Genomic DNA, 15110 nt, shown 5'->3' with positions numbered 1-15110 from the left:
TACGCCCCAAATTTTGAACCTGAAAGCGTTACTGTCAGTAATGTCTCTCAGATTTTGTATTCCAATTACGGACTATTCTTCCTGTGTGGAATTCCCTCCGTATTATAGACACTGACACCTTTGGACATGAAATGTTACAAGATAGTTTTAGTGTGTACATTGACATGGTTAGCAATCGAACTGTTAAAAAAAAAATTAAAAAGTATACTTTGCCTTTAACAGTCATAATGATCCTAAAATCAACTCAACAATAGCCTTAAAATATCAGAATTATTTTGCTAAAGCTATGACGACTCTAAAACTGCGTACTCCGGTGGATAAGTTGGCGCCAAACGGCGTTCATGTTCAACTCCCGATAACAGATTAACCTCTGCGTATGCAACCGCGTTACTTGGTCTCCTCGAACCGGTTTGCTCCGGGGGTGTCGAGTGCGAGTCATCGGTATCCACATGGAGAGACGAACGGGATTTCTGATTCTGCCCGGTTTCCATCTGAGGCGTTTTAATTCTAACGTGGCGATTGCTTTTTGGGCGCTCTTGCTTTGTTGCAGTACCTTCTTCGGATGGTAACTTTTGAATGTCTAGCTTGCTATATCCGCCTGCATCCATCCCGCCCTCTGTGGGTCTGGAAGCTCTCCTCGTGTGCGATTTCGGTATGACGTCAACAGTTGATATCGGGGATGTATTGCCTTCTCCATCTAAGTCCCCGGAATCGAAGACAGGGTTGAAATAACTCTGCTCAGTCGAAATGCCCGAAACCTGGTCTAGGCGACGTCGTTTCTCCATGCTGTCCCGTGTTTTTTTCCTGACCTTATTCGGTTTAGCGTAGCCAGGGGGTCTTTTGACTGCTCCAATTGAGTCGGTTGGTTTGGAGTTTCTAACAGAGTTCGGGTATCTACATTCTAAGTTGGTGGTTTGGTTTAAGTTTTGATAAACTTCAGGTTCTTCGGGTATGGTTTGAGCTCGTATTCCTCTACCTTCTAAATTGGTGTTATGGTGTAAGTTTTGATAAACTTCAGGTTCTTCAGGTATAATTTGAGCTCGTATTCCTCTACCTTCTAAATTGGTGTTATGATGTAAGTTTTGATAAACTTCAGGTTCTTCATGTATTGTTTGAGCTCGTATTCTTTTATTTTCATAGAGAACGCCATCTTGAGGTCGGGGTTGATTTGTCGAGGTCTCTGTATTTACGGACTGTGTTTTTGTCTCGATGGTGTGAGGCTTTGGTTTTTTGTTGCAGAGACACATAGCGTAGATGACCAGGATGAGAAGAAGTAGTGCTATGCCACCAGCGAGTGAGCCTACCAGGATTGATGTGGTGAGTCCGGGGGTGACTGTCGGTGTCGCCACGGTAGACGGGGCTGCTGTCGTCGATACTGGTGGATTTGGTTTAGCTTGTGTACTTTCCGATGATGTTGGTTCTGTTGTGGGTGTTGTCGTAGGTATCGTCAGGGGCACTACCGTGATCGGTCCAATTGTACATGACCTACTCATTTCTTGAAAATACGTCGGTGATGTGATTGTGCATGTGAACTGAAGACCGTTCTCGGCAACTCCAACTGTGAGATCTAAAGACAGTAGTGCAGTATTATCAATGCTCGAGGATGACCAAGTAAGTGCTCTAGTTTGATCAGTCGTAACACCAATGCTGACTTCTGGGTTGGCAATCTCAGACGAACATCTCATTCTTAATAATGATTCAGGAAGGATGATGATTGGTCCAGCAGGGGAGCATACGGGGAAGGACTCATTAGGGAAGTACATCACTGATAGTGTTAAGTTTTCAGTAGCCATAATCTGGGCGCCTCCGGTAGGGTTAAGAAGTACAACATTACAAATATAGTCGTTGGTGTCTGTCCTTTGCAAGTCGGTGATTGAAAACTCGTTGATATTGACCGTATTCTCCATCATCCATTCACTGTGTAACTTGTGGCGACCATCATGTGCATAAATTACCGCACCCCAACTCAGAGTCCGGTTCACTGTCCTCCACTCCACAACATGATCTGGCTGGAGGTTTTCAGCCGTACATCTCATCCGAACATCGCCACCCTCCTTACGATCAGCTTCTGGTGTAAGGAACTCAGTGTACACGGTAGGTTTACCGTGGAGACATACAAACAAACTCAACCCGCACAACAAGATCAAGTATGGTGTGCGCTTCGAAAACATTGTTATCTTATTACAGGCACTCCATCATGACACTTCCATCAGTAATTATTTATACAAGTTCCAGGTGAACTGGGCGAAGATGTTGTTAAGCTCTTAGATTAGCTAAAGATCGGCTTCACGGCAACGGCTCCAGCTCAATGGAGGGATTTCTCCTGTTCTCGAGTGTTCTGTATTATGTTCCCACGGGAAAATGTGATAATCAATGGAGTATACTATAACGGAGTGGCTTATTTACAACTGCAATAACTTTATCTCCGTGCTGTCACACAACAGTGAGTTTCGACAATAACGGACGTTATGGAATCTCATAACTTGTTTATGATTCATGGTATTCAAATGAGGTTGAACAATGTCATGGGGGAGTCCAAGGCTGGCCTAAGACAACACTTCAATCGTTTACTGTGTCAGTGTTTATCAAATTGGTTTTTTTTGTGTTTCCTTCATACGGCATGTTGTGCTGATACGATAGTAGACTTGTGGACAAGTCGTTAAATGTCTATCGCGGTGATAGCGTTTCCACTCTATTCAAAATCTCGCCGCGATTCCCACGGTTGTCTCGCGAGACTGCATGCTACTTTCACGACAACGGGTTATTAGAAGTCGGCAACTCGCGCGAGAGCAGTGATGTCGGGAGAGTACCGCCACAACTCGAATATCTCATCGCGGCATACTATTAACGACTTGTCCACAAGTCTAATACGATAGGCATTAAGGGGTGGTTTTTAGGTTTATAGGAACTGTACTTGTTTTGACATTGTGGGGTCATGTTTTGAAGTAATATCGGTATGGGGTGTTTTCCGTTGTGGGCACTTATGCAATGACCAGGGGGCAAAGTTCCTGAAATGTATTATTTTTACGTCCTTATGGTGTGTTAAAGGGAAGGTACACGTTTGGTAATTGTCAAAGACTAGTGTCCCCACTTGGTGTATCCCATTATAAGCATAAAATAACAAGCCTGTGAAAATTTGAGCTCAATTGGTCATCGAAGTTGCGAGAAAATGATGAAAGAAAAAACACCCTTGTTGGACAAATTGTGTGCTTAATAGGAATAAAAGACTTCTAGCTAGAAGTCTTTTATCATTTTAGTGAGAAATTACCTCTTCCTCAAAAACTACGTTACTTCAGAGGGAGTCGTTTCCCACAATGTTTTATACTACCAACAGCTCCTCAATGCTCGTTACCAGATTTTAAGTTAATATTTGTTTTGAGTAATTACCAAACGTGTACGTGAAAAACAGATTACATGAATAAATACAAACTTTATTGAGTCTGTAAATCAGGACATATCATAACCAACAGTTTCAGTTTATGTTTTATTGAAAGAAATATCAAAACAAGTTTATAAATTATTCTGTGGCTAGAAATTATGCTGATGACAGGAACTAAAAAGTGAATTAAATCACAGTTGCCCCCGGTAATTTAAGTTTTAAAAAGGTTTTTTTTTAATGAAAATGCAATTAAAGCATATATACAAGTCCACTCAAAATACTAACTACTGTTATTTGATTAATTGTATATACATCTGCCAACAATCGCAATGCAATATCAATTTATTCTAAAAAAAAAAAGAGTGTGGTTGTGATTTGTGAGTTAATCAATTGAATAAAGTCTAACTCAAAACAAAGGGTTGTTTACCATCGAAAATGTACTTAGTGCCTTTTGGGTGTATATTGACAAAGTCGAAGAAATACATTTCCTATACCCCAAATCACAGTTGCTTATCCAATGATGCAATTGTGTCCGCCCGGACACATTTGCATATGCAGTTGTGTCCGCCCCTGTGCAAAACCGTCCTTGCAGTAAATTAAACGCCCTTGGTCGACGGAACACGTTCGCCATTTTTGTTACAAGCTATAAGTGCATGTCATGAATGACATGGGAAATTTTCGGCTGTTGGGTATTCACTGCAATAAAAAAAGTACGTGAATATTCATTCTGCATTAAATTATACATGATTCAGTGCATGCACGCTCGCTTACGCGCGCACATACGTGTACGTACGTACAGTCAAGTACATGTCCGCCGGACGGTTTATGCATAGCCCCGGACACAATTGCGTATGCAAAAGTGTCCGGAGCGGACAGTATTGCATGGCGGACACAATTGCATCTGACACCGGTCCAAATTTCATAAAAGTCTTGTTAGCACAACAACTGGCTAAGCAGAGAAACTGGTTATCGACCGAAAGTCCATTAAGTCTATACTGTTATGACTACTAGCGGGATGCCGCGCTTCGCGCGGCATCCCGCTAGCAAGCTCGACGTAAAAATGCTGCAAGTGTAGCGTTGGTACAGGGGAGGGTTAAAGTGGCTGGGCAGGGTCACAATACAAATCACTGTGGCAAACAACCCATCCTAAGTTAAGACGAATATTAGTGCTTTGTGAAATCGTACACTTGTCCATCTTTTTTCCGTTTCGGCATTGTCGATCCCATCCATATTTTCCAGTTTTCAGCGGATCCCGATAGTGGTTCTTTCCCAGCGTTTAAATCCCGTTTCGTTTATTTTGTTCCCGTTCAGTTGATTATTTTCTGTCCTGTATAGTTTTCAAACCCCCTTGCTCCCCCCCCCCTCAACAGCCTCGTTCATTTTTTCCCAACTCCCTGTCCCACCGTGTGCCCCTTCCCTATCCCGTCCCATATCTAAACCACGCCTCCGTGCCTCTCCCGTCCCCCCGCGATCTCCTGCTGCATTGGCATTGTTCTTTTCTTGCCAATGTTTGCCAATAACTCATATTTTCCAGTTTCGCGCGGGTCCCGTTTGTGGGGTTTTCCCGTTTTATGGGCTTGATTCCCCCCCCCAGTTTAATATTTTTCTGTCCCATGTCCCAGCTCCCTGTCCACACAACGTGCTCTAAAAAAACACCAGTCTTCGTCCTGTCGTCGTGCCTAGCTCCGCCCTCCTGCATTGTTCTGTACTGTATGTACGCGCGAAGTTACTGGACGCTTGCGCCGTGACTGTGACATCACAAAGGACGCCTGCACTCAATCACAAAGTTACTACACGCTCGCGCTTTGACTGTGACGTCACAAACAACACATGCCCCAACACGGGTACCCCGAAATTTACCCCAGGACGCATCATTTTAGCAGGGTGCGGGCACCACTTGCCAAACAACAATGGCGGCGCCCATGCGATTTAAGCGCTTTTATAATATAGATAATATAGATGCCCCACCCATTTTGCGCTAAGTATAACAATTAGCTATAAAGCAGTATTCTATGCTTAAGCTTTATGAAATATGGGCCCCAACCAGTGGTTCAGTCTGTCTCGTCCTTGGTGTGCTGAAGGGCCCAATTTCATAGAGCTGATTAAGCACACAAATAAGCCAAGCAAAACAAAAAATATGCTAACCAGAATAAGATTACCAGCCTAAATACCATGTCACATTATACATTTTTTTACTGGTGTCCTGCTCATTATCGCTAAGCAGGGTTATTTTAAGCAGTATTTTGTGCTTAAGCAGCTCCATCAAAATAAATGGGTCCATGTCAACGGACTATACGTCAGTTTGTAGCTGGTTCTATGGAGTGACAGTACACGTGCTGGTCAGAGGCTTCCGTACTGGTCATCACTGGCTCTATGTACTCGGTGTTCATAGTAGGCTGTAGATTCATGTATGGCTCGGGGTCGGGCTCCGATTGCGATCTCCCCTGAGCACGGAGGACTTTGATCAGCCGTCTCTGTCTTAAGACCAGGATGACGAGAAGAATGTTGACGATGAACGAGAGTGCGAGTAGGAGTAGTATAGTAGCAACTATCCCGGACGGGAAGGGCGCTAGATCAGTATTTGGTGCCTGTGTCCGTTCCAATGTTGTGCCGGGTGTTGTTGTTGATGATGTTGTGGGATCTGTTGTGGATTCTGTTGTGGGTTCTGTTGTGAGTTCTGTCGTGGGTATCGTCAGGGGCACTACCGTGATCGGTCCAATTGTACATGACCTACTCATTTCTTGAAAATACGTCGGTGATGTGATTGTGCATGTGAACTGAAGACCGTTCTCGGCAACTCCAACTGTGAGATCTAAAGACAGTAGTGCAGTATTATCAATGCTCGAGGATGACCAAGTAAGTGCTCTAGTTTGATCAGTCGTAACATCAATGCTGACTTCGGGGTTGGCAATCTCAGACGAACATCTCATTCTTAGTAATGATTCAGGAAGGATGATGATTGGTCCAGCAGGGGAGCATACGGGGAAGGACTCATTAGGGAAGTACATCACTGATAGTGTTAAGTTTTCAGTAGCCATAATCTGGGAGCCTCCGGTAGGATAAAGAAGTACAACATTACAAATATAGTCGTTGGTGTCTGTCCTTTGCAGGTCGGTGATTGAAAACTCGTTAATACTGACCGTATTATCCACCATCCATTCACTGTGTAACTTGTAGCGACCATCATTTGCATAAAAAATTACCGCACCCAAACTCAGAGTCCGGTTCACTGTCCTCCACTCCACAACATGATCTGGCTGGAGGTTTGCAACCGTGCATCTCATCCGAACATCGCCACCCTCCTTACGATCAGCTTCTGGTGTAAGGAACTCAGTGTACACGGTAGGTTGACCGCCAACACCGAGAGGCAAGAAGCCCCACACACTGAACAAGCAAATGTACATCAAATCCGTGCTCATAATGTTGTTCATTTTTTATCTCTGTAGGTCGAATACAAAAACGCTGTACAGGAGAGTCTTGTGGGATTTTAATAACGCTAATACTTTCTTCCATCTGAGAGGTTTTTTGAGACAGAAATTTATTTGAAATGCGCCAGTGGCACTCATTTCATAGAACAGCTTTGTTGTACTGTATTTTAACACTTTACATTGTACCAATCACAATAGGTCTGTCAATCCCTTGTCAATCAGTCAGGCGTATAATATTATTCGATGGATGTTTTAGAATAACAAACCCATGCAATATTTATGTAGCTACGGGAACTTTAAAAAAAATCTTTGTTACTTAAAGGCAGTGGACACTATTGGTAATTACTCAAAATAATTTGTAGCATAAAACCTTACTTGGTAACGAGTTATGTGGAGAGGTTGATGGTATAAAACATTGTGCGAAACAGCTTCCCTCTGAAGGGCCATAGTTTTCGAGAAAGAAGTAATTTTCCACGAATTTGATTTCGAGACCTCAGATTTAGAACTTGAGGTCTCGAAATCAACCATCTACGCGCACACAACTTCGTGTGACATGGGTTTTTTTTTTCTTTCATTATTATTTCGCAAGTTCGAAGACCGATTGAGCTCAAATGTTCACAGGTTATTTTAAGCATATGTTGAGATACACCAACTGTAAAGGATATCTTTGACAATTAATAAAAGTGTCCACTGCCTTTAAAGGAACATTACAGAATTGATTTTGCTAACAAAACAGTTGCTGGCACTTAATGTAATCCATATACATTAACTGACAAACCTGTAGAAGTTTGAGATCGATTGGCCATCTGGGTCGCGAGAAAATAGTGAAAAACCGATTACTAATTTTGCATTGCATCGATGCCAAAACAAAAACGAATAAAACGCTCACTGAGGGATAAACGCCAAACGCGAAATTAGATTATTTGTTTACCATCAAATAATATGACATTTCAGACAGAAATATTTCAAGGGATGTTTTCTACTATCATCATTATTAGACCGTGTAAGTTTTATGTAAACCTGTGATCTTCACGATTTTTGTTTCTTATCAATTCTGTAACGTTCCTTTAATTCACGGTTATTCTGGTGTTCCGGTTTACACAAGCAATGTTGTTGTCTTTTACTTAATAATAGGTTGGTGACCAAACTTTCAACCTCAAAGTGTTGTGTTTTTTAAAATACCGTTTGACCAAAATGTCCTCACATTAGACCTATACATTCGACTTGGACATACACTATTGGTAGTTACTCAAAATAATTATTATCATAAAACCTTACTTGATACGAGTAATGGGGAGAGGTTGATAATATAAAACATTGTGAGAAATGGCTCCCTCTGAAGTAATGTAGTTTTTGAGAAAGGTGTGATTTGATTTCGAGACCTCAAGTTTAGAATTTGAGGTCTCGAAATCAACCATCTGAAAGCACACAACTTCGTGTTACAAAGCTGTTTCCGAATTGGCAGTTGTGGCTGCGGCTGTGTAGCGACATTTAACGTGCATGATCGTATTCTAAGACGTAGCCGCTAATAAGGTGTTTTGATGAACGTTTACTTAATATCATTGTATCCAATGGAATCACTGGATCTAGCGGTAGGGACCTGTCTTTATCCTTGCGGATAAAGACAGGTGCCCATTCTAGTTGGTGCTGTACGCTTAGTCTGGTCTATCTATGCAAAAAATGGCTTGACCTGGACACCATTGCAACAGAAATTTCTCACTTAAATAATTTTATTTGAATTGAAAAAGAGACCTCAGCTGAAGTCTCGAATACAAGGCATCTGAGAGCTACCAACTTGTGCGACATGCGTGTTTTTTCTTTAATTCTCTCACAACTCCGACGACCAAAATCATTTTTTTTTCTTAATTTCGTTATTTTGTGCATGTTGGGATGCACCAAGTCATACTGGACGTTGACAATAAGGACATACCAAACGTTTCCGGTCGGTGCATCTAAGAGTTATAGCCAATTATTTAGTTTGTGACTTTTTGGGCACGCATTTGTATCAAGAAAAGAAATACATAATTACACCCAATTACGCCAAAATAATAGTCAGAAAAAGCATACTCAGAGATCATAAGTAAATATTACTCAGAATTCACGTTAAAAAAAAATCCACATGCATACGTACCAATGGACGGCCAGGATTCGAGCCCAAGACCTTTACATGCATACGTACCAATGGACGGCCAGGATTCGAGCCCAAGACCTGTACATGCATACGTACCAATGGACAGCCAGGATTCGAGCCCAAGACCTTTACATGCATACGTACCAATGGACGGCCAGGATTCGAGCCCAAGACCTTTACATGCATACGTACTAATGGACGGCCAGGATTCGAGCCCAAGACCTGTACATGCATACGTACCAATGGACGGCCAGGATTCGAGCCCAAGACCTTTACATGCATACGTACCAATGGACGGCCAGGATTCGAGCCCAAGACCTGTACATGCATACGTACCAATGGACGGCCAGGATTCGAGCCCAAGATCTTTACATGCATACGTACCAATGGACGGCCAGGATTCGAGCCCAAGACCTGTACATGCATACGTACCAATGGACGGCCAGGATTCGAGCCCAAGACCTTTACATGCATACGTACCAATGGACGGCCAGGATTCGAGCCCAAGACCTGTACATGCATACGTACCAATGGACGGCCAGGATTCGAGCCCAAGATCTTTAATTGTTATTCTAGAGAGCCTCAAAGGTTCAGTACCGAGATTTCTTATGATTGTAACACTTTTTGTCTTCTCACGTTTGTTTTTCAAATGTTTGTCTCTGGGAATTCACTTTGCATTCGCAAGAAGTATGAACCAGGCCTTTGGAAACTTTTGGTACATATTTTTTTTTAAGTTCACAGATTTACAAATAACCAACGGGGTTTACAGAAGGTAATGGTGAAAGACTTCGCTTGGAATATTATTCCATGAAATGCTTTACTTTTTGAGAAAACATTAAAACAATATAAATTCTCGATAACGAGATTTTCGGATTTATTTTTAACATGTCATGACACGGCGAAACGTGCGGAAACAAGGGTGGGTTTTCCCGTTATTTTCTCCCGACCTCGATGACCGATTGAGCCTAAATGTTCACAGGTTTGTTATTTTATATATAAGTTGTGATACATTAAGTGTCGGCCTTGGACGTTACTGTTTAATGTCCAATGGCTTTAATTTCGTTTCTTTTTTTAATGCAAACAAAGTTTTAATTGCTGCTTACGATTACAACGAGTCTCCACTTCAATCCTTCTAATTACTTCGACACATTTACTTTCTGTATGTACTTCTCCTCTTTTTAAATATCCTCCCTCAGCCCATTATGGGTGCGTTCGTTTAGCTTCCCTGGGTCGACCCCGGTGTGTGGCGGGTTTTTTCCTAGGACAAACGTGTGCATACAATTACCCACGTTGGGCGCTGGAATGGGCAGACGTATCATGCACTGTCATTGGTTAAATAATGCGCAGTCCCATCATGCATCACACTCACACTGCACCATATTTCTATGCACTGTACGCATGACGTACTTCCTGATTAAGATCTGTGCAAGCGATTTGCCCATCCCAGCGGTCGACCTGTTGGGAGACTTTTTGAAAGATCTGCCACTAGAGGGCAGCAGACCTACCAGGTAAGGGTGCACAAACCTCATAGCAAACAATGGTAAATGCTAAAAATTCAAAAAATAATACTCAAAAAGTATTTAGAAGTCTCTCAGCCTCTTGAAAACTAATCAGATACATTGTCATACAACTAAACTCAGCATCAGCATTTTGGAATTTTTGCTATTACCCTATAAGAAACGTTCCCAAAAACTCATGCACACCGCTTGTTATCCTCGGGGAACTCGTGTCCAGTACGGACGGTACGTCCTGTTCCAGAACAGTTTGGTTTATACTGCACACCAAAGTTTTGGCATTGTGTTATGAAAAACAAAATACAGTTTGGCTAAATCTAAATGCAAAAACAAAAACATGCAAAACACAAGGTATTTGCTGTCGGTGACCGTAACTCATGCTTCTCCTATTCCTAATTAATTACATTAACATAGACCTTATCGCAAATACCGGGGCGCGCGCGTAAAGCTTGGAATTAGGTGCATTGTGGTCTTGCTGGTATCAAAATTTGATCCATATCTATCCCACAATGCACCTCATTCAACAGTCTGCGCTTGCGCATTGGTATTTGCGATAAGGTCTATTACCTTGTAAAGAGCGCCCTCTCTTGGTGATTGGCAGATAGTCTAAAGTTTCCCTCTATTTTACTACTTACGGTTTAATTAGTAGATTTATTAGGTATGGCCTTTGTGACCCCATCTTTTCCTCCTTCCAGTGAAAATCCAGTTTTCCTTAAAATGTTGCAGCAGTTTTGGCACCGACTGGGCCTACTGCTTGTGGAAGGGCATTACGTATGTTTATTTCTATTCCTGCTGTATCCAATGTCTTTATTCAGGGTTGGCTTTTGAGAGAGTGACCTCTTGTGTTGTGTTTATGTCTGCTGTTTTGAAGAGTTTTCTGCTGTGTACCTCAACGAGGCCTTCTAGTTTTTTGGAAGGTATCTAAAGAAGGTTTCTCTTTCTCTTCTCTTCTCCCGTGACTAGGGCTGGGACCACCTTCTAGTGGCCCTTCTTTGAATTACTCCCTTTTTTCAACGATTTAGAAGAAAAAAATGTTTCATAACAGTGGCAACTTTGATTACAGAAAATTCTCGTTCCTCCCAAGATCATTTGCACTGATACAAACTACTTTACCACAGGATATTCGCGACGCACCAACTAATAGTTAAGGGATATGGGTAACATCATCGGGGGTGGGGGGGGGGGGGGGGGGGCTCACTTCATGTAAATCATTGCTGCACAGTCACCTGTACGTGTACATCCCGACATCCCGATGTGAAGATTGTGCAGTAACTCACCAGAACCAGAAAAAAAGATTAGCGCCCTCTCTTGATATCCGCACATGCCTTTAAAAAATAATCTTGCAAGTTACCATAACAAAAGTTGCTAGACCAAGGGTTTTATTCCCGAGCTCCCTCCAATAAATAACTGCCCATAATGCAGGTTTGGTGTACACAATTTGTTATCTTGCGACCGAACCTTTGCGTTCGTCCGTATGTTTACAATGTCATTTCATATGTGTCCCCTTATCGGAATTTTGTTGTATTGCCCTTTAACCTTTTTGATGTATAGACTTGCTTTTTTTACGTATCATTAATTTTTTATGTTTGTTTATCTGTGTATGTCTCGTTTGCCTTTTTAAATTGTTTAGTGTTTTGTATTATCTTCCGTGCTTTTTTATATGCCCCCTCTTGCCTTAATGTATTTTTAGGGTTTTAGGAGACATACGTCTTTTTGGCGACAGTTATTTTTTTTAACTTTTATGCTCTCCTGGGCACCCCACTGTTGTTTTACTTTGTTTTCTTAAATATTTTTAATGTATGTACATGTGCTTGTAAATGTGATTGCCCGAATAAATATTATTATTACTATTATTAAATAGTTTTCAACAGTTCATGTAAACTCTTGCTTCCAGTTCTCGAATTCTGTCCCAAGTCTAGAAACTGCAAACATGACCATGGGTTGACCATGGTTTGACAACATATATTTATATTCACATGTACAGAGACGGGACATAAAAAACATTTAACTGTTGCACATGATAGCTTTGAGGTACAAGTTCCATATTAATCTAAGTTTAAGTAGGGAATACATGGTTTAACACAATTTTCTCGTTTAAAATTAATTAGTTTCCCATGGTCACGTGACCATTCCGCCATATTTTTTTCTTCACACACACACACACACACGATTGAGGTAGCGACGTCGGGGTATAGGCTAGGTTTATGCATAACATAGAAATGGCAGCGGGCATCGTTGCCGATCGGACAAGCTGGACACAGGGCAGCGACATTTTACACGCCGTTGCTTCTGTCTAACAACACAACACTGCTGAAGTCTATCCCTATATCTAAAGAGCAGAAAGGTGCACAACCATCACGAAAAGGTGACTCAATTTCGTGGATTCATCGCCAGAAAAATGGGGGACGAAGTGACGAGTAAAACGTCGAATGCGGGCAGTTCGGTGCCGTGCTTCTCTATTCAGATTGGTTTTGTGAGGGATACGTTTTCAATACCGGACGATGTTGGCGAAACCAGGTCAACTATCATCAAGGAGAAAGTATATGATATGGTCAGAAAAAGAGTAAGTATTCATCCTAATGACAATCCAACTGTCTTATTTTAAAAAAGAATGATGTAAGTTGATGTGAATCAGTAGCTATTGATTGTAACTGTAAAGATGTTATTATTGTTGGCAGTTTATATATATTATAAGGGCCTACATTACAAACTTAAAAGTCGTATTGATTGATTTTGTTGATTGTATTTACTATATTGAACATTTGTGTATGTTTTGTTTTATTTAACATTTGTTTATATTGTTTTTTACAACTTGAAACTTTGCATGGTGGAAATACGATATGAAAGGTTTGCGGTAACAGTAACACCATGTAGGCCTAACTACTACCTCGAGTTGGGGGGGTTCTTAAAAAAAAGTTGGTTTCAACTTGACGTTTCGATCAGGATGCTCTGATCGTAGCTTTTCTCCAGAAGACGATCAGAGCATACTGATCAAAACGTCAAGTTGAAACCAACAGTTCTTTTCAGAGCCACCCCAACTCGTTAGAGATAGTCATTAGGCGTACATGGTGTTACTGCAAGCCTTTCCATATTATGTTATTTTTTGTATCAAAATATGTTTTTATTTACTTACATGTACTTTATTTTAGTTGCAACCCTGGGGGGATGTAGTATTGAATCATTTAATTTATATTTTCTGATCTGATTTTGGAAGGGGGCGGGGCAAGGTTTCTGAGGTTCAGATGTCACTCAGTGAACTGAAACTTCTCTGTGACTTTGATGCCACATAGTAAAAGTTCTCATGTGACTTTCATGTCACTCAGTGAAAGTTTTCTGTGACTTGGATGTCACTTTAGTGAAAGTTCTCTGTGACTTGGATGTCACTGTAGTGAAAGTTCTCTGTGACTTGGATGTCACTGTAGTGAAAGTTCTCTGGGACTTGGATGTCACTTTAGTGAAAGTTCTCTGGGACGTTGATGTCACTCAGTGAAATTTCTCTGTGACTTTGATGTCACTGTAGTGGAAGTTCTCTGGGACTTGGATGTCACTGTAGTGAAAGTTCTCATCTGACTTTGATGTCACTCAGTGAAAGTTCTCTGTGACTTGGATGTCACTGTAGTGAAAGTTCTCTGTGACTTGGATGTCACTGTATTGAAAGTTCTCATGTGACTTTGATGTCACTCGGTGAAAGTTCTCTGTGACTTGGATGTCACTGTGCTGAAAGTTCTCATGTGACTTTGATGTCACTCAGTGAAAGTTCTCTATGACTTTGATGTCATTGTACTGAAAGTTCTCTGTGACTTGGATGTCACTGTAGTGAAAGTTCTCATGTGACTTTGATGTCACTCAGTGAAAGTTCTCTGTGACTTGGATGTCACTATAGTGAAAGTTCTCTGGGACTTTGATGTCACTCAGTGAAAGTTCTCTGTGACTTGGATGTCACTGTATTGACAGTTCTCTGGGACTTGGTCTAAAAATGAACTTGATGTCAATAGGAGACTTTCCAGCGCTAGGCGGCAGCAGACATACCGGGTAAATTTCCATTGTTTACGTAGTTCTGAACATGCGCATAATTCTGAGAACAATGGATTTACCCGGTAAGTCTGCTGCCCTCTATCGTCCCAGAAAGTCTCCCATTAGACCAGCAATTTTTGTACCTTCAAGTGTTAACCCTCTGGCTACAGATGGACGAAGCACAAGACATTATAAGTACAGTACATAAAACTTTCGCAGTGGTATGGAAATTAACATCTTGGGCAATTTGAGGGGGGGGGGGGGGGGGGGGGGGGGATGGCGCCTAGGCAAAGAACGTTGGAGGAAAGTGACTCTGTTCTCTCTCCTGGATGTATGAAGCCTGTAAGATAGTCAATCAAACAACCTCAAAATGATATGACATCTCGTGACTACTACACATGATGATGAAATTTTACCAATCATTCTTAAAGCAATAATTAGGAATTTTTTTCAATCTTTAAGAAAACCTTCCCTAAAAATATTATAAATATTGAAAGAAGATAAATGATTATAAATCAAACATGATGGACACTCCCTTGTTTGATGGATTTTGTTGCAGTGGGCAAGGCAAGGCAGTCATTACGTAGACTGCCATTGTAAAGATGCAACATCACTTTCGAAAGACATTAGGCTGTATACCAAAA

The 15110-nt window shown here is 41.4% G+C and overlaps 1 protein-coding gene across 1 annotated transcript; it reads right to left on the bottom strand.

The window, feature by feature from the left end:
• Positions 1-5642: 5642 nt before the first annotated feature.
• Positions 5643-6421, bottom strand: LOC117301006 (mucin-5AC-like). Its single transcript, XM_033784889.1, has one exon. The coding sequence runs from the start codon at positions 6415-6417 to the stop codon at positions 5677-5679; it is 741 nt and encodes a 246-aa protein (XP_033640780.1). The 5' UTR covers positions 6418-6421; the 3' UTR covers positions 5643-5676.
• Positions 6422-15110: the final 8689 nt, after the last annotated feature.

This window comes from Asterias rubens, chromosome 1 (assembly GCF_902459465.1).
Source record: "Asterias rubens chromosome 1, eAstRub1.3, whole genome shotgun sequence".
NCBI classification, from domain to species: Eukaryota; Metazoa; Echinodermata; class Asteroidea; order Forcipulatida; family Asteriidae; genus Asterias; species Asterias rubens.
This window is presented reverse-complemented; position numbering and strand designations above follow the sequence as displayed.

Coding starts and splice junctions, on each gene's coding strand:
- LOC117301006 (XM_033784889.1), bottom strand. CDS start 6,417: ATGGCTACTGAAAACTTAACACTATCAGTGATGTACTTCCCTAATGAG.